This window comes from Dermacentor variabilis, chromosome 3 (genome assembly GCF_050947875.1).
Source record: "Dermacentor variabilis isolate Ectoservices chromosome 3, ASM5094787v1, whole genome shotgun sequence".
Taxonomy (NCBI): Eukaryota; Metazoa; Arthropoda; class Arachnida; order Ixodida; family Ixodidae; genus Dermacentor; species Dermacentor variabilis.
The window spans coordinates 102,294,765-102,312,696 of NC_134570.1; the positions used below are offsets into that span (position 1 = coordinate 102,294,765).

The 17,932-nt window shown below is 46.6% G+C and overlaps 1 protein-coding gene across 1 annotated transcript; it reads left to right on the forward strand.

Moving 5' to 3' along the window:
- The first annotated feature begins 1,083 nt into the window (after nt 1–1,083).
- On the forward strand, nt 1,084–13,771 carry LOC142574645 (uncharacterized). Its single transcript, XM_075683684.1, has 7 exons — nt 1,084–1,098; nt 2,009–2,650; nt 3,236–3,744; nt 4,258–4,352; nt 4,473–4,640; nt 7,685–7,747; nt 13,650–13,771. Exons 1-7 carry the CDS (start codon nt 1,084–1,086, stop codon nt 13,769–13,771), a joined length of 1,614 nt encoding a protein of 537 aa, XP_075539799.1.
- The last annotated feature ends 4,161 nt before the right edge of the window (nt 13,772–17,932 follow it).

Sequence of the window (17,932 nt, forward strand, 5' to 3'; positions counted from 1 at the left end):
AGATGCCTTTCTTTCTTCAAAGGGGGGGGGGGCAATGCCACATCCTATATGGTCGCCGCGGGTATGTCCCAGGCGATGAGAACGACGCTTAAGTAGCGCGCGATTGGAAAAACAGAGACGACAACGACGTCGCGTTGACTGCTCTGATAAAGTGCTTTTACACGTCCTCCACACCGGCCTCCCCGTCCCCGTCTCCTACTGGGCTGTGAGAATATATATATATATATATATATATATATATATATATATATATACAAGTCAAGATGCAAATAATGCCAAGCTATCGAGTCAGGTTAAAAGTGGGGCTTCTTTTTAACGAGCCACGCAGACGCACATTCATGTTTAAACAACGGGCCTAAGCTGATCGCAATGTTCCTTCGTCTGAAAGCAGAATTATTTAGCTCAGTAGATTTCCATGCGTGCCTCAATCTTTCTCGGTACTTCTGAGTGCGAACGACACTATAGACATTTAATAAGCAATTCCGCTGAGATGAAGGTGGCTGCGCTGAACTACCAACGACGTTCAACGCTCGTTACGTCCAAGCGCATGTGTTTCTGTGGACTAAGTTCTAAGGAAAGATGACATTAATATTGTTATCCAACGCACTTCATTACATTTGTCTTACAGGCTATAGTAAAACTACCGCTGATTCAGGGTAAAAGTTATGTGCAAATGCTCGCAAAATGTTGCAGTGTTCTTGTACAGGCGGAAGAAAACAATCTCACCGGCCAATACATAGGAAACGCACTCACCCCCAGGAGTATCATAAACCATCGTTAACCTTGAAAAAAAGAGAGAAACTGGAGCTTAGGGCGTGAGCATTTTTCCTTCTCTGTCCACGTACCTGAGTTGCCTAATAAGTGCAACTTCTTCACCTCGCCTCCTCGCATCGATCACAGTGCACGGAAACATTTGCAACCGGATACTAGTCCGTGAGTTATACGGGGCCGTGAGATGCATTTGTCGGTTTCATGCACATCAGTGCTCTCGAAAGACATGTATCAAAGGCAGCTCTCCCCTTTTGCAGTGCGTATCTCTTTCTTTCACTCTTACCAGAGGTATAAAATGCGAGCAGGTAAGCGATGCTGCTTCAGCAGGTACTGATTCTACCGACTCATCTTACAACAAATGAAATGGTAGGAGAAAAAAGATATTCAGTGCGAACCACATGATGCATATTCATATTTATTAACCACTTCTCGCTAAGGGAGGCGACATTTTGAGTTTGCAACTCCAAAAGATAGAGTCTAATGCGTTCTTGGCTATACTGAATGCGTTTTGAGTTGACATGGGCTGGTACCATGGAGTTCGAAGAGAAACCATTTGATACTCCATATAGGCGGCTCAAAATAGACAATACAACATTGCCTTTTTCAGAGTAGCTTTTTTGTATTTGTCCTAATGCTGAACTGATTCCCAGCGTTGAAGAAGCCATTTTTGATACTGCTGTCCTTGCATTCCTTTTTAGTTTAAATTAAAAGCACCGATTATGACATTTTCACCAGTTAAATTTAAATCATTGAGAACCCTGTAATATTAGCTCATAATTATTATTGGGATACGCACAACTCCCTATAGTCAACGAGAAGATATTAGGTCAAATTTTTATTGCTGAGGTTCTGGTTAATCAACCACATAATATTCTGCGCTAGACAATTTTTATTCTCGTAGGCGTGTGAGTTTTCTTCAGGCTGCGTGTGAAACAAGAAGGAAGAAATCGGAAAAGTATAAAGTGCTAACGTTTAATTTGATTGGCGCATACTTGAATGAAATTTCTGATCTGATTACTATGTACTAAAATACCTTACCGCATACTATCAATCGCTGATGCCTAATCGCCCCCCCCCCCCAAAAAAAACTAGATACTCGTAAGGAAACCTTCTGGCGCAATGTGGATTATATAACCTAGTTAGATATCGTTGCACATTCGCAAATTTTATTGGCTGGTCACACGCTGCCGTGTTACTCTTTTACGTTTTCTTTACTGAAGTCTACTACTCTTCGCAGATCTACGCTTGTGTCATCCTTGGTTTGGCCAGCAGTGCCTTCGCCGTTTATGCCCCCGTAAGCTATGGCGCAGGATATAGTGGCTACGCTCTGAACCACGGTATTGGCTACTCTGGCCTCACCGGTTTTGGCATCAGCCGTGGCCTCGGTTATGCTCCAGGTGCTAGCTACGCCGTCGCTGCTCCAGCTGTGAGTGGTACTGTTTCTGCTAGATACCATGCAGCTCCAGCTCAGACAACCGTGCACACCGCACCAACAGTCACCACGTACGCTGCTACTCCAGCGGTCACCACTTACGCTGCTGCGCCAGCAGTTGCTAAAGTAGCCACTACCTACCATGCAGCGCCAGCTGTAACTGCGTACGCAGCTGCTCCAGCTGTTTCCCGTCTCACGACGTACCACAGCGCACCGATGTCGGCTGCGGCTCCAGCTTTCTCCAATCTTGCCACCAATTATGCCGCCGTCCCGGCAATAACTGGCGTTTACCAGAGTGCTCCAGCTATCACCAGAGTTTATCAGCCCAGGGTTGTTCTTGCCGCCGCCCCCGCTATTACCACATACGCTGCTCCAACTGTCTCAAAGGTTTCCAACGCCTATGTGACCGCCCCAGCCATATCTAGGGTTTACCAAAGTGCTCCAGCTGTAACACGGATTTACCAGTCTTCCCCAGTTGTGGCAGCCAATGCAGGTGTTGCTAAGGTATCCACCACCTACGCTGCCACCCCAGTCGACACCCGTATCTACCACTCCTCTCCAGTTGTAGCAGCTGCGCCAGCCATCACATCGTACACTGCCCCGGCCTTTCCCAAGATTCCGAAATCCTACGCAGGTGGCCCAGCACTCACTAAAGTCTACCAGAGCGCCGTGAGGAAGCTCCATCAGCCGGCTCCAGCCGTTGCCAGAGTTGCTACTAGTACCTACGGCGCCACACCATCCTTTACCCGTGTGTATCAGTCAACTCCATTTGTCGCCGCCGCACCTGGTGTAAGCACTTACAGGGCTCCAGCCGTCGCCAAGGTGGCATCGACATATGCATCTGCTCCAGCTATCACTAGGGTGTACCAGACATCACCAGCTTTGACAAAATTTTATCACTCTGCCCCAGTTGTTGCCAAAGTGGCCGCCACCTACTCTACTGCCCCTGCAGTGACCCGTGCTCATCAATCCACTTCAGTTGTGGCAACCAGACCAGCCGTCACCACATACACTGCTCCGGCCACCGCCAAGGTTGCGGCCACGTACGCTGTGGCCCCAGCTGTCACTAGAGTTTACCAGAGTGCCCCAGGTGTAAGCCGGGTCTACCAGACTACTCCAATTCTTGTTGCAGCACCCGCTGTTGCCAAGATTGCCACCACGTATGCTTCTGCCCCTGGTATTACGAGAGTCTACCAGAATGCCCCAGCCCTGAAACGAATCTACCAGTCTGCTCCTGTTGTAGCTGCTGCTCCAACCTTTGCCAAGGTTTCTACCACATATACAGCTAGCCCAGCCATCACGCGTGTATTCCAGCCCAACCCAGTTGTATCAGCATCACCAGCTGTCACAACATACACTGCTCCAGCCATATCCAAGGTGGCTACCACCTATGCCTCTGCCCCAGCTATCACTAAAGTATACGAGACATCGCGAGGTTTGACTAAACTGTACCACTCGGCTCCAGTCGTTGCTACTGCCCCGGCTGTTTCCAACGTAGCCACCACGTATTCAACTGCCCCAGCAGTTACCCCTCTTTACCAGTCCATTCCAACTGGGGGGGCTGCACCAGCTCTCACCACATACAGTGTTCCAGCAGTCGCAAAGGTGGCCGCCGCTTATGCGTCTGCACCAGTTATTACTAGAGTGTACCACAGTTCACCGGCTCTCACCAGGGTACACCAGCCGGCTCGAGTTGTGGCGTCCGCCCCTCCGGTGACTAAGGTGTACCAATCTAATCCAGTGGCTTCCTCAACCCCTACTTTTGCCACTTTTGGTGTGCCAGCTGTCTCTAAATTCTCCACTACTCCCTACCATACTGCACCAGCCACTGACGCCGCTCCGGCTGTCCCTACGACCACCTACCACTCTACCCGAGCTGTATCAACTGTGGCTGCGGCCCCAGTTACCTCCGTTGTACCTGCAGCGGCTGTCACTACAACCTACCACGCGACTCCAAGTGTAGCCACGGTCGCCGCTGCCCCCGTTGCCCAAGTGGCGACAGCTCCTGGTATCATTGCAACCTACCAGGCTGCTCAGCCTGTAGCCACTGTCAGTGCTGGCCAAGTTACCTCAGTGGCCAATGCTCCGGCTGTCACTACAACCACATACCACACTTCTCCACGTGTTGCCACAGTGGCTGCTGCTCCAGGTCTTTCTACAACCACCTACCACGCTACACCTGCCGCAGTCGCTGCAGCTGGTGCACCAGCCTTCGGCAGTTATGGGGGTTCCCCGGAGGTTTCCACCACCGCCAATCACCACACCCCAGCCGTGGCCAATGTCCCCCTGAGCTCTGCCTACGGATATGGCGTTGGTACTCTTGGCTACGGGGTTGGCCACTATCACTTCGGCCATGGTCTTGGTGCCTATGGTCTGAACTACGGCTACGGCCTTGGAACGCCTATTGAGCACACTGTTGTACTCCGCAACAAGAAGTGTAAGTACCATTGACTTCATAGGATGCTCAAAACCAATAGAAAGCGCATTTTACCCCCTTCTTGTGCTGATGTGTTTTTAAGTACATCGGGTGACTAAATTTTGAGTGCGAACTTCTTGGCCACTCGCTAAGGCAGAAGAAAAGAAAGGACACGGCTCTATTCGGGAGGTTATAGATAATATAAACCCGACATGTCCTATGTCGTCAAGCGTGATCAAACGGCATAAAAAACAAACAAGAACAAAAATGACTTGTTATCGATGTTAGCTCGCCCAAACACTTGTACGTGTTAGGTCGTGTCTAGAAACGATATTTCAGCGTCATCAAGCTCTATAGAAGAATGACTGACAGGCACTGCTCCCCTTTTCTTTATTTCGTGAGCCTCTACAACTTCCCTTGTAGTTCGACATTTCTGCCTATAAAGTACTGTAGTATTACCAAACATGGGTGTACACTTACCTTGGGAGTTAGAGTCTTTTACGGCATTTCGTAAAAAGGAGCTTAGCAGGGGGCGGCTGAAAGTTTCGTGGGCGGAATAGATTAAGAAATTTGCAAGGACAACATGGCCACAATTAGCACATGACGGGGATAGTTGGAGAAGTATGGGAGAGGCCTTTGCCCTGCAGTTTGCGTAGCCCGACTGATTATTATTATTATTATTATTATTATTATTATTATTATTATTATTATTATTATTATTATTATTATTACGTGCATTGCAAGATGTGTGTGCAATTTCTTTTGCGTAATTCAAATGCTCTTTCAGCCTAGTGTTTAGACATCGACGAGAACAGCCCAGAACATACCACTGAAGTCGGGCATGAAACGAAATTGTTTACATGGTCAACACGGCAACCAGACCTATTGTTTACATTTGTAGTGCGGCTGCTCGATCTGTCAGTACGGCTGTGCACGGCTGAACAAGTGGGAGCGAGCTTATTCTTCGCAGAGAAAACAACATTCACACAATAGCGCGACCCTAGTTTTCTCAACCTCTGCGACAAGCAGTAAACATAGGGGATGACGGCCATCTTTTCTTTCTCAGTTCCCTTAGCTTCGTGAGTACCCTTTCTCACTCCCTGCTTCTTTAGTACATCGAGCAATTTTTTCATCGACGCAGATATGACGGCCCGTAGGAACCCCCCACCATTAACAACTCGCCCAATTTTCCCTTTTGAACTAAGTAGGGGTTCGTACCTATTGACTGGACTCTTCAAATGATCATTATCGTTCATTCCTAGAAATTGTGATGTGCAGTATTTGCGCTGTAAACTTGAGAGTGCAATTACGGGTCAATATATACATGTTCGTAAGCCCTTATTCTGTAGAAATAAACTTACGTGTTTTTCTTTGCTCTAGCGCACCAACAGCATAAACCGGGGTCCGCTTAACGCAGTGAATTTCAGTGTAGCCAAAGTATTTGACACTGTCTGCCACCAGATGCTGTTGTCAAAATTTAATGCACACAGGTTATCTCTGCATTATGTATGATATATTTTCTAGGTACCTGTCAAAATGGCCAGAAGCGGGTGAAGTTTCTCCATTAACTATTTCATACTTTTTTGTCTTCTTCTAGGGGACCCAGCATTTTCAATCGTGGGCTACTACTGCTCTGAGCTCTTATGAACAATTTCCAGATGTGTGCAGAGCACTCTGAGCTAGTTATGAACTGATATGTTAGGATTTGGGTCTTGTGACTGCGTGAAGAACGGCTTCATTGTGACATGTTATTTCTACGCAAAGTTGTGCGAGGTGACCGTGACTCTGCCGTACTGTTCACGTCATTGCGCTTTTGCAAACAGTCTGGCAAAGCTACTAAGTGCCTACGCATATTTTATCCGGACATACTTTTACCGTGCCACTGTCACGATGGCAAGAAACACGGGATTCTATTTTACATAACAGAGATGTCTTCTCCGATCTGACATAAAAATTTGCAAGAATTTTTGTGTTACGTTGCCGTTATATTATTCACGAACGGCTTTGTCATCACATTGTATGCTTCCCCACTGTACTATTACTCATTTGAAAAATGTTTTTTTCTTGCATTATTCTCTTATCATTGTGCAAAAATAGTAGTGTAGTTGAAGTAGTGAGTTGTCACCAAATCCATAACGCTCTTAACAGCCATTACAAGCAAATAAATAGATCAATATTTATTCAAATCAAAGTATCTCTAAAGGCAACATTTGCTAGCCTCGCTTTGTGACTTCAGACATTACCTTATCTTTAATGGTAAAGCCCCGGTACAAAAACTTATAATGAATATGTAGACAGAGTTGGACGTCTCAATCTTGCAGGAAATGTATTGTTATTTGAGAAGAGCAAAAGTACAAAGTACAAGATACAGATTTGTATAGTTACAGCGGGATTGTACTTTTTGAAAACTTACACACTGTTTATTAATTTATGTATGTTTTTCAGGAATGCCCAGCTGATTCAAGCAATTAAGAAACAAGACCACTTTTCTCAAGGAGATGGGACACAAAGCTTTAGGCGCTTATCATAAATATTTATGGGTGAAATTTTTTGTACATAATAAAATACTTGCTTATTGTACCAAACCAGTGTTATTCGTGTCACTGAACTATGATTACCTGGAATAGTCAGGACGTCCGCAAAGAATCGAAGGGTATCCGTCAATCAATGAACCTTTATTAACCTCAGAACAATATTTTCCAGAATATATATGCAACACAAACTCCATGATTTCAAAATGAGACAGTTAAAATTTCCGCCGCACATCCAGAAAAAAAAACAGTTCATGCATCGGCAAAGAAAATGTACGTCCTTCTTGCCATTTCAACAAAATAAAAGGCAATACTACATTTTATATCCATACATATGTAACCTAGCCGAAGAAGAAGAAGCGGGAAAGGCGCTTGTGAAGACGAGGTGGGGATGAGGTGAAATAAACAGTGACGGCCGCCTCGTCGGTATAGTTACCTGTTCTCTTACAAATTTGGCGCAGTCGCATATGGAACCTTGTGCTACTCGCCTGAGCCGCACCGATTTTCCATGGACAATGTGCCCTGACGTTACAGTTTCCCGTGATAAGCCGCTGAACGTTGTACAGTGCGTCAACGGTGACGAGCGGTCCTGTTCGGGTGAGCACTTGTCATATTGAACTCTTACTACTGGAACTTGACTCCCTGCAGTCAAATGATGACTAGGGCTTTGAAGATTACTATGAGTGATCCCCAGCATGACGCAGACGTCGTACGTTCTTGCGAGCTTAGCGGTTCCAACGCAGCAAATTCCGTCTTCACGAAAACTGAAGTAACCTCTCGTAACTACGAGTTGGAGGACCACAGTGCGAGTGGGCTGATGTACGATATAATCAAGTTACAAGAAACGATTAGCCAACGTCTGCAGCAACTGTTTGATTTTTTTATTGCAAGCAAGCTTTCGGCAAATGAGGAAGACACCCATGCAGCTTGTCAGACCGGAAGTCTGCGGCTGGTCGCAAAAAGGAAGTACCCAGGAATGGCGTGATTTTTATGAATAAGCCTGTGACAGGAATTGCTGGCGAGAAGATAACGACAAAGTTATGGCCATAGGTCTGTACTTGGGAGGTACTGAAACGATTTGGCACGAGCTTCGAGCTTCTGAAGAAACTAAACTCCCATGGAACGAGTGGAAACAGGTTTTTATTTTCATCCGGGGAGAACAAGCTTCAAAGCTGGTATAAAGCTATGCCTTGCAAGTAAAACTCGGGGCCGGTTCTTGACTATTTCTTTGAGAAATGGACACTGCTGCATTTAGCTGACTCTTGTAGGAGTTGAGGACTTCGAGAAGAAACACTTGAGAGGTTTACTTACATTATTTACAGTGAGAGTCAATTAACAGTCGTAGAGTCATTACGGGCCAGCAGCAACTCGGACGCTGCGGCCCGTGGCAAGAAGCTCGAAAGAGATGAATCAAGGAATGCTCTGGTCTGCGTCTTTTAAGCCTTTCGGTGTCTTGAAGACACGTCACGTTCGGCCAATGGAAGAGCCCGCTCAGGTGACGCCATTTTCGGCCAATCGGCGAGCCCGCTCGGGTGTCGTCATTTTCGGCCTATGATAGGCACCCGTGCGATGGAGTCACACCCGGCGAAGTGAGTCGCTGCTTGGTGTTTGTCCGAGGGCTTTCTTCTCCCTGCGGTCTTGCCTTGCTGAATTGCAATGAGCCCTCACAAAACATGGATGGGGGCGACGCCGCCAGGTTTTCACGGGCAATTACAGCCGTCTTGCTTCGGGACCCACTTTACCCGCCACAGTGCCAGGCTCTCGCTTCACTTTCTGGAAGAGCCAAGCAGTGAATAGCTCCACCGGCTGCACATGAAGTGGGGTCCGCCAACTTGTTTGCACGTGCCGTGCCTCAGGAATGTGGCATCGGTGTTTCTGCGCTCCTTAATTAGCTGTGGTGCGATTCGATGTGGTCTGGGGAACTCGAAGTAGGCTCAGGAAATGGTCCCGTATCTAACACTCTATTCTCTCCCAGGTTTTATTGGTCGCGCTCCATATGCTGGGAGTTCCGAAAGACATGCAGGGTCGCGTTCAGGTTAGACAATGAAACAACACCGAATAGTTACCTACAGAATATAAAATAGCAATGCAATACAATATTACAAAATATGCAAAATGCAAAATAGCAAAATTACATTGTTGAGCGACATGTGAGCAGTTTTAGTACTGTGAAATCCCAAGATGAACAGGCCTCACCGAATAAACAAGTAGTATATGATGTACTGGCCTCACCGCATAATGAAATCGCATACCATGAGGAGAGCAGGAATGCAGCTACACACACCTCTGATTACAATTCACCGGGAACATAACAAAATATTTCTTGTAGAGGGCACCAACTTGGTATATGTTCAGGTGCATCTAAATGGAAAAGAAGTCAGTGCGCGGGGTGACATTGAGGCTTTGATCACTGTCGTGAACAAGAAACATATTCCGGACTTTAACCCAGTGAAATATTTTGCAGTCAGTGTGTATGGATACGACGGTAAAAAGGAAGTGCACAATGAGTGGGCGGAGATAATCGTCACGTGTTAGAGCAACAGTATCAAAACCTGAGCGTTGGTCCTCGAGGGGGTACAATATCATGTGATTTTGTGACGCCCAGTAATGCTTTTAGCTCCATCTAAATGTTTATTGGGATGGCCAAGTTATTACTCAAGAGGACTGTCACTTATTATCTTTCTCCCTATTTAGTGAAAGCCTTCGGAAGCCGGCTACACTGGATGACGTCACCGGGATGTACGCGGAACTCCTCTGTGTAGGATGTTTTTCTAAGGCTAGATATAAGCTTAAAGTGCCGTTCTTCCTTCGACACCGAACAGTTGTGAAACGCAAGCCTTACAACATGTCGCGAGCTAGAAGATATGGCTCAGGGAAGAACTGCAGAAGATGCTCGACATTGATGTTATTCGACCGTCGACGGCTATCTTTCCAACCCATCACTATAACACCGAAAGAAGACGGAACGTATACACTTTGCACCGAATACAATTATTAACAAACTGACTTGTTCCCTTTCCCAATGCCACACATCGACGAAATTATCAATGAGAACAGGGGTTGCAGCGCCTTCTATCGCTTGGATCTTCGCAAGGGCTTTCGGCAAGTGCCTTAAGCAGAGGAGCCAAAATGTTTTCAGCATTTGTGACTCTTTTCGACATATATGAATGTAACAGACTGCCTTTTGGTTGGAAGGATTCGGCAGCTTGGTTTCCAAAGATGATGAATATAGGTTTGAAGCCACCTATTGCACGCTTTTGCAACGTCTACATTTATTACATTATAACGTACTCGAGGTCTGAAAAAGAGCACTCTGAGCACTTGGACGCTATTCAGCAATCGCTTAGTGATGCAGATCTGAAAATAAACGAAAGAAAAAGTGAATTCTTTAAGCCTCGTATAGTTTTTCTTGGAAGGGTGTTTGACGGTGTCACCAAGAGCGCTAAACAAGAGTCGGTGCAACGAATCTCCAAGCTTACGAAGCCAGATGATCGGCATTCACTAAGATTTTTTCTTGGACTTGCTAGCCACTTCAGAGTATTTATCAAAGATTTTGCTAAAATGGCGAAATGGTTGACTGATCTGACCAAAATTGTGTCCGCTTTCTCTGGAATAAAGTATATGTGGCAGCCTACCAGGAACACGTACATCGTATATCGTCTGGCCCAGTGCTTACCATACCTGACTTCAGCCTGCGCTTTGAGATGAATACTGACGCACCTAACTGCGGTCCTGGGGCAGTATTATACCAAAGAGACAAACAATCCTCCCCAATTCAGCAGCTACGAGTGCTAGGTTACAATTCTTGCACCTTCAGCCCCCGTCCGGTTAATTATACTACGACCGAGAAAGAGGCTCTGGCTGTTTTAAGGGCAGTGCGTTATTTTCGGTCATATATCGATGGCAGAAAGTTTAAATTATATACAGATCATCAAACCTTGACTTACCTCCTCAACATGACGGAACCAAAAGGGAAGCTTGCTCGTTGCATATATGAGTTACAACATTATGACTTCGAAATCTTCCATCGTTCAGGTAGCCATCTGACAGACGCCGATGCACTGTTTCGATTGGCAGTTGAGCTCCCACATGAGATTATTAATATGACCAAGCTGTGGGAAGGATGTGACGACCTTTATTTTGAAAAGGAAAAATTAATGGTTCCCGGAACTCTTGCTTCAAAAATACTCCACCTGTACCCCAACACTCCAGGATCCGGCGGCCACGATGGTTTTTGGCGCACATACAACAAGATTTTTCAAACGTTTAAATGGAAACACATGAAAAGAGATATTGAAAACTATGTAAGGTCATGCTATCTGCACCCGATAAACAAAGCCAAGTACCGGCCGCAATCAGGCGAGCTTTTGTTGCCTGCACCCTCGGACAAACCTTTTGAAGTCTTACATGTATACTTCGCAAAGCTGAAAAAGAAACATCCAGGCGTACGCAAAACTCAGTCATTTCTGGTCACAATAGATCAATGTAATAGAATGGTGGCTGCACAGCCCAGCCAGGAAGACTGCAAACAGTGTCGTAGCCCTCCTTCACAGAGGCATAGTCTCCAATTTTGAGGTTGTGATATCGGACAATAGGCCTGCATTCCTTAGCAGGAAGATTCAAGAGTGGGCAGAAAACCGTGGCATCACACTGCGGCGTTGTGGGCCCTATTACCCTCAGGGAAATCGAATGGCGGAGAACGTGACACGGGATTTGAAACAATTCATGTCGATGTATCCAAATTTTAACGGCGGCTGGAAATGGTTCCTAGAAGCGGCTGTGGCTCATCATAACGGGACTCATACAAGCAGCCTTGGCTGCAGTCCGTATTTTGCTGCCTTTGGTGAGGTTCCAAAGCTAAGCGCAGACAAAGAGCTTGGAACTGCAGACATGATAATGATAACTCAGCGTCGCGAAACATCTGAGAAGCGATACAGATATAGAAACGTCATGAAGTTTCACTTCGACAAGCGGCGCCAAGGCCATACACAATATGTTGCACTACAAGATCTTGAACTCGTTGGAAAAGGACTACCAGCCAGTGAAGCAAAAATTCTTGGACCATTTGAAGTAGTAAAGTTATCGGTGCAACAAGGTTTACTAAAGACTGTGGAGTACATAAATAATGGACAGCTGGAGTTTGCGGTCATAAGCAACGTTCTTCGTTATCGCCCCAGGAGGAGTGACGCAGAAAAGGGGAGAAGTGTGATCGACCTGAAGAAAAAGCGAGAAAGGTGCTTCCGAAGACGAAGAAGATAGGGGCTTGGATGAGCTGAAATAGACAGTGATGGCCGGCTCGTCGGTCTAGTTACCTGTTCTGTTACAACATATACTTCAAGTTTCTGTTATGGCCATCGGAAAACAAAGTTAAACAATTTTTTTTGTCAGGTATTCTATAAAAGTCAAGCTGCAAGCATTACAAAGCGAGATGAGACAGCCTATTATATTCAGCATATTCATCAGCCTGCAAATTCATTTAGAGGCTAGCTTCAATTCTTAGGATAGTTTCTAACCACATCTGTTTTTTTATTAACATTAGCAAACACTTATTGCCTACTCCTTATGCCTATAAGTTTCTATTTCATTGGTTACAAAGCTCATTTACCTTATCTGATTTCTTGTTTTCTTATTTTAACTGGAGAACTCAAACTGAGCACAGCCGCGTGATAAGCACACGAATTGAGAGAGAGAACCCTGGTAGTATTTTGAGACCTGGATCAATCCCAAGCCATTTTAAAATAGAGCTGTTGTTGCCACGCTGCAAGCTCCCCTCCGTCTATAGATATTCTTGTACGCTGCGCTATTTCCCAGGAACGGCTCTAAACTTCTGCAAACAAGTTCCGCAAAGCTAACATTTTCATTCCTAAAAGCTTCAGTGTGGTACACGAAGTAGTTCCGCAGTGTTTCAGACGAACACATGTCCCCTCGGCCATTGTTCGTACTAGAGTGCTGATGACATAAGCTCTGCCGCCTCCCTTCTTCAAGGAACTTTGTGAATGCTGACCTACTATTCCACCGAGAATGCTGTTCCCCTTCCTCTGACTACACAGAGGAACATGTTTTGTCAACAGCACTCGACACCTGTTTCTCTTGCACTGGCAAGTTTAAAAGAGTATGCTCTTGCGATGGCTTCTCAAAAGTAAAAGTACTTTAATATGCTTCTCTTTAAACTCCAAAGCTCATTTGTGTGACTATGTCTACTCTATCACCTTTCGTTGTTACCACTAAATAATGTTTATTTCTGTTTCGTTCTTGAAACATCACCCTAATCATCCGCATATTCCATACAATTTGCAGCACCCAACACCTTTTTGTTACTTGCAACGCAGAGCACTGTTTGCAATGCTTCACTTTTGGCGCTTGTGCTTGCGTTTTCGAGCGGTAATAGCCGGATTAACAGCTTAGTTGTTAAACACCAGGGAGCTACGCTATTTCTAAGACAGACTGGTCATGGTAGCATGTGATGGCGATGGTTGCCTGACTGTTTCCTATACTGCAGAGTCTCAACAGCCAACGTGGGAAGGATGTGAGGCAGGCCTGCCCAGCTCAATCCTCGAGGACCAGCGAGCCCTCGTGGAAACAGCTAGGGCGGCGGCCTTAGCCAACGGAATTCGGGAATAGGAATCTGACCACCCTTCTCCTAACTCCCCTCCCCTTTTCCTTAAAAGGAAACATGTTCATCATCATTATCTAAGGTCCGCAGAGAATCTTACAATTTTGCGGCGCTCTAAAAAGCACTACTCTCGGAAAAGAGAGCTCCATATGTGACCGAACGCATTCTCTAGGTAGCATCATTCTACATGTATGTACAATCACCGAATCTTTGAACAAAATGACGAACTGGGCGAATTGGTGTTAATTCATCGTTAGCAAAGCGCGAAGAGACAAAGCTAACAAAAGAACAGAGCCAAGCACTTACTTGCAATCGAAATGGTTTGATTTGAGGGTGATATATATATACCCAATAAATGAGAATAAAGGAAACCCAGGGGCTTGATTGTGATTGGTCATTTAAGAAGCGAACAGATGTAGGCGTGACGCCTGCAGCAGAAGGGATGTTCCACATCTGTTGCGAAGGCCGTTAGTGTTGCCGCTGGCTGTTGGGGCTTGATATGGCGTTAGGGCAGGGAATTAACCAAGCCCATCTACGAGTACGTCGAGTAGTAAAAATGTAAAAAATTGGTTTATTTTACATTAGTTACACGGCTTCAGTTACGGAAGCCCACTCCATGCAGGAGCAAGTTAAAGGTTCGAGTTCACATTAGGACATATCGGCCTCTCTGCACGAGATGCCTCCGCTTTTAATACCGTCCTCTTTCCTAGGCGAATCGTCTAGAGTATCTGACGGCTGTACCGCGGCCAGTCACAATCGTCGAATCGGTCGCAATACCCCACATAAGATATCGCAATGTTTCGCAGCACTCTACCTCCGATGTTATGGAATAGGGGACAGGATAGCAACCTGGGAATCCAAGGTTGTAGGCGTTTCCACGATAGCATTCTACGTTTGCCCTCTTCCGTCATTAGTTCAGGCTGTCAGGTAGTGGTAAGGGCCTTTTGTGGACCCGCCCACGTTCGCTGTCAATGCTGCTTTGGCTGCTGGATAGGCACTGTTGGATAGGGGGTTACCTCGTGGCAAACGTCTAATAATGCCATTGGCCGTGCTGAAACATAACATGGCTAACACTACCAGGGTTAGTTCTACCAGATAAACATGAAAACACCCCAAAAGTGGATGCGATACAGCGCCTAGGTAGCTGAGTTGGTAGCAGCTTCGCACGCGTAATGCGAAGGCGTGGGTTCGTATCCCACCAGCGGTCAGTTGTATTTTATTGCGAAAGCAATACTGCTCGAGGTTTCCGCTCTTAGCCGTCGTCCAGGAGAATCCACCATTGACCTTTAGCGTGACCTATGTGTGACGTCATGCCAGCTGTGGAAAAGCGGCCCCCCAACTCGGCTCGTTGCAGTCGTCCCAGCGAATCCTCCACGGTATGTCGCATGATGTGTATAAGGTGAAGCTGCAACGATGTGCTGCAGCTAAGAAGCGGCGGCGTGCGGAAGAAACGGATGAATAGCGGGAACAACTTTTAGGTAAACGGCGTGCATATTATGCAGCCAGGCGAATACGTTCAACATCTCTTGATCTGGGTGCATCTACAAGTAGCATGCATGCTCTCAATGCTGACGCGACTTTGGCGACACCTGATCGTTCCACAGCAAGCCTTATGGATGCTTTAAATGGTGACGAGACTGCATCTACACGTTCGATGAGCAGTATGGAACTCTACAACCTGAACAGAAGATTGCTTTTGCAATCCACTAGGCTTAGCCAAGCTAAACCTCTGCCAATTTTTTTATTCACTTTTTTCTCTAGTTATCATTTTGTTATTTAATGAAGAACTGCAGATAATTTGCGATACGCTGTCCTCGATGTCACCCGCCGTGGTTGCTCAGTGGCTATGGTGTTGGGCTGCTGAGCACGAGGTCGCGGAATCGAATCCCGGCCACGGCGGCCGCATTTCGAAGGGGGCGAAATGCGAAAACACCCGTGTACCTAGATTTAGGTGCACGGTAAAGAACCCCAGGTGGTCGAAATTTCCGGAGTCCTCCACTAAGGCGTGCCTCATAATGAAGAAGTGGTTTTGGCACGTAAAAGACCATAATTTAATTTTGTCCTTGATGTCATTGTTTGTTGGCTGCTTATAACATGACACACACAAACCTATATTATATATATATGGCGTGACAATCTAAGCTTGTGGTTCATGGACCTCTCGCGTTCAAAAGCATTCGGTTTTATACCACATTACTGTATGTTAGCGCATTTCTTAGACTGTACTTTGTGTATATGTATTCATAATATGTGTTCTCATTATTATAGAATCTTTGAGTGTACTCTCCTCCCTTACACAATGCCTTTAGGGGCATGTAGCATGTAAGGTGTCCTTAAAGAAACAAACAAATAAATAATTGAATATATATATATATATATATATATATATATATATATATATATATATATATATATATATATATATATATATATATATATATAGAGAGAGAGAGAGAGAGAGAGAGAGAGAGAGAGAGAGAGAGAAAATAGGAGGAAGAACGAACTGGGCTCGCGCTGTGAATCCAACCGGTCAGCGCTGCAACCGCTGTTGTAAATATAACCTGTAAACAGTTGCTCGTCTTAGTGATTCGTCTTTCGCGTAACGTTGTGGGGGAGGTGGAATAATCCCCATCCTCGCCACGGAGCTCCGAAGAGGCCGCACCATCCTATTCTCAGCCATGGCTTCCGATGGAACCACCTCATCGCCACCTACGCCTGCGGCGCCAACCAGAACGTACGTTACGGCTCATAGTCTCCATGATCATGGAACATTCTCCGCCTAAAATGACGTTGACATCGACGACTGGCTCAGCATGTACGAGCGTTTTATCCAAACCCACCACTGGGACTCTACCATCATGCTTGCCAATCTGATCTTTTATCTGGATGGGACACCGCGTGTCTGGTTTCGCACCCATGATGTCGACCTCTCGAACTGGGACATTTTCAAAGAGCGGCTTCACGACCTATTTGGCAACCCGTCAGGTCGCCAACAGGCTGCGCGAGAAGAGTTTGCCACCCGTGGCCAGTCGTCGACCGAATCGTATGTCTCCTACATACAGGAAGTGCTCGCGCTTTGCCGGAAAGTCCACGAGCCCATGACCGAGGTTGACAAGGTGGGCCATATCCTATAAGGCATCGCGGAAGACGCCTTCAGTTTGCTCGTCTATGACGACGCTTCTACCATCTATGCCATCGTCAAAGACTGCCACCGCTTCGAGGTAGCCAAAAGCGTCCACGTCGTCCCTCGGTTTTCCCGGCTCCCAAACCCCCTGCCACGTCATCTTGCTCCGCTCTTACTTCCACACGACCATTTGAAGAGAACGTCACACGCATCGTTCGCCGTGAGATTGAAGCGGCGCATCCGGCCCCCCTTCATCCATGACCCCCTGACGGTAGCTTTGACCAAGCGGCGCCCACTATTTCCATTATTCAAGCAGTTGTGCGGCAAGAAATTGGAAAGCTTGGCATCCCTACTACCTGCTCAGTCTCCCGACCTGATTCGACATCCATTCCCTTGTCCACACTCTGTAATGACCAGTATTTTGCTCCCAGACCACGCAATCCTGCTGATTGGTGAACCCCGGATGACAAACCGATCTGCTTCCGCTGCCACTGCGTTGGTCATGTATCCTGCCAGTGCCACACCATCTGGATAGCGCCGTACTACAGCTCATTCCCTGCTCCTCGCCCATACGCCGACGCTCACCGTTATTCCCCTCGCCGTCTGTACCCTACTTCTGATGCCCTTGACAGCCGCTCCAGCGTGCGATCGCCGTCGCCTCAACACCGTCGCTCCCCGTCACCCCAACCTCGCCGCTTGAACTCGCCAAACCAACGGACGGAAAACCAGGTCATGCAGCTCTTGGAGGTAGTGCTGCATTACGTTCGTCCTGTCCAGATCCTCCGTTGACGCTCCTCACCGACACCAACCTAATTGAAGTAGATGTAGATGGCATTCCGTTGACGTGAAAAATTGATACTGGAGCCCTAGTATCCATAATGACGGCTAACCTATGTCGTCGCCTCAAAAAAGTTTCACGCCTGCCATCACTCGAGCCGTACGTGTCTCCAATGGTGCCACTGTTACCGTCAGAGGTATGCCCACTGCTCGCATAGGAATTGCTCGCCGTCAAGTTCCAGTCCTTTTCACCGTGCTGACCAGTTGC

Bases quoted from the DNA above. Each gene is read 5' to 3' on its own strand.
- LOC142574645 (XM_075683684.1), top strand. The intron at 3,745-4,257 runs GTCCATTCCAAC...AGCCACTGTCAG, and splicing joins GCAGTTACCCCTCTTTACCA to TGCTGGCCAAGTTACCTCAG. The intron at 4,641-7,684 runs GTAAGTACCATT...CTGACGTTACAG, and splicing joins TGTACTCCGCAACAAGAAGT to TTTCCCGTGATAAGCCGCTG.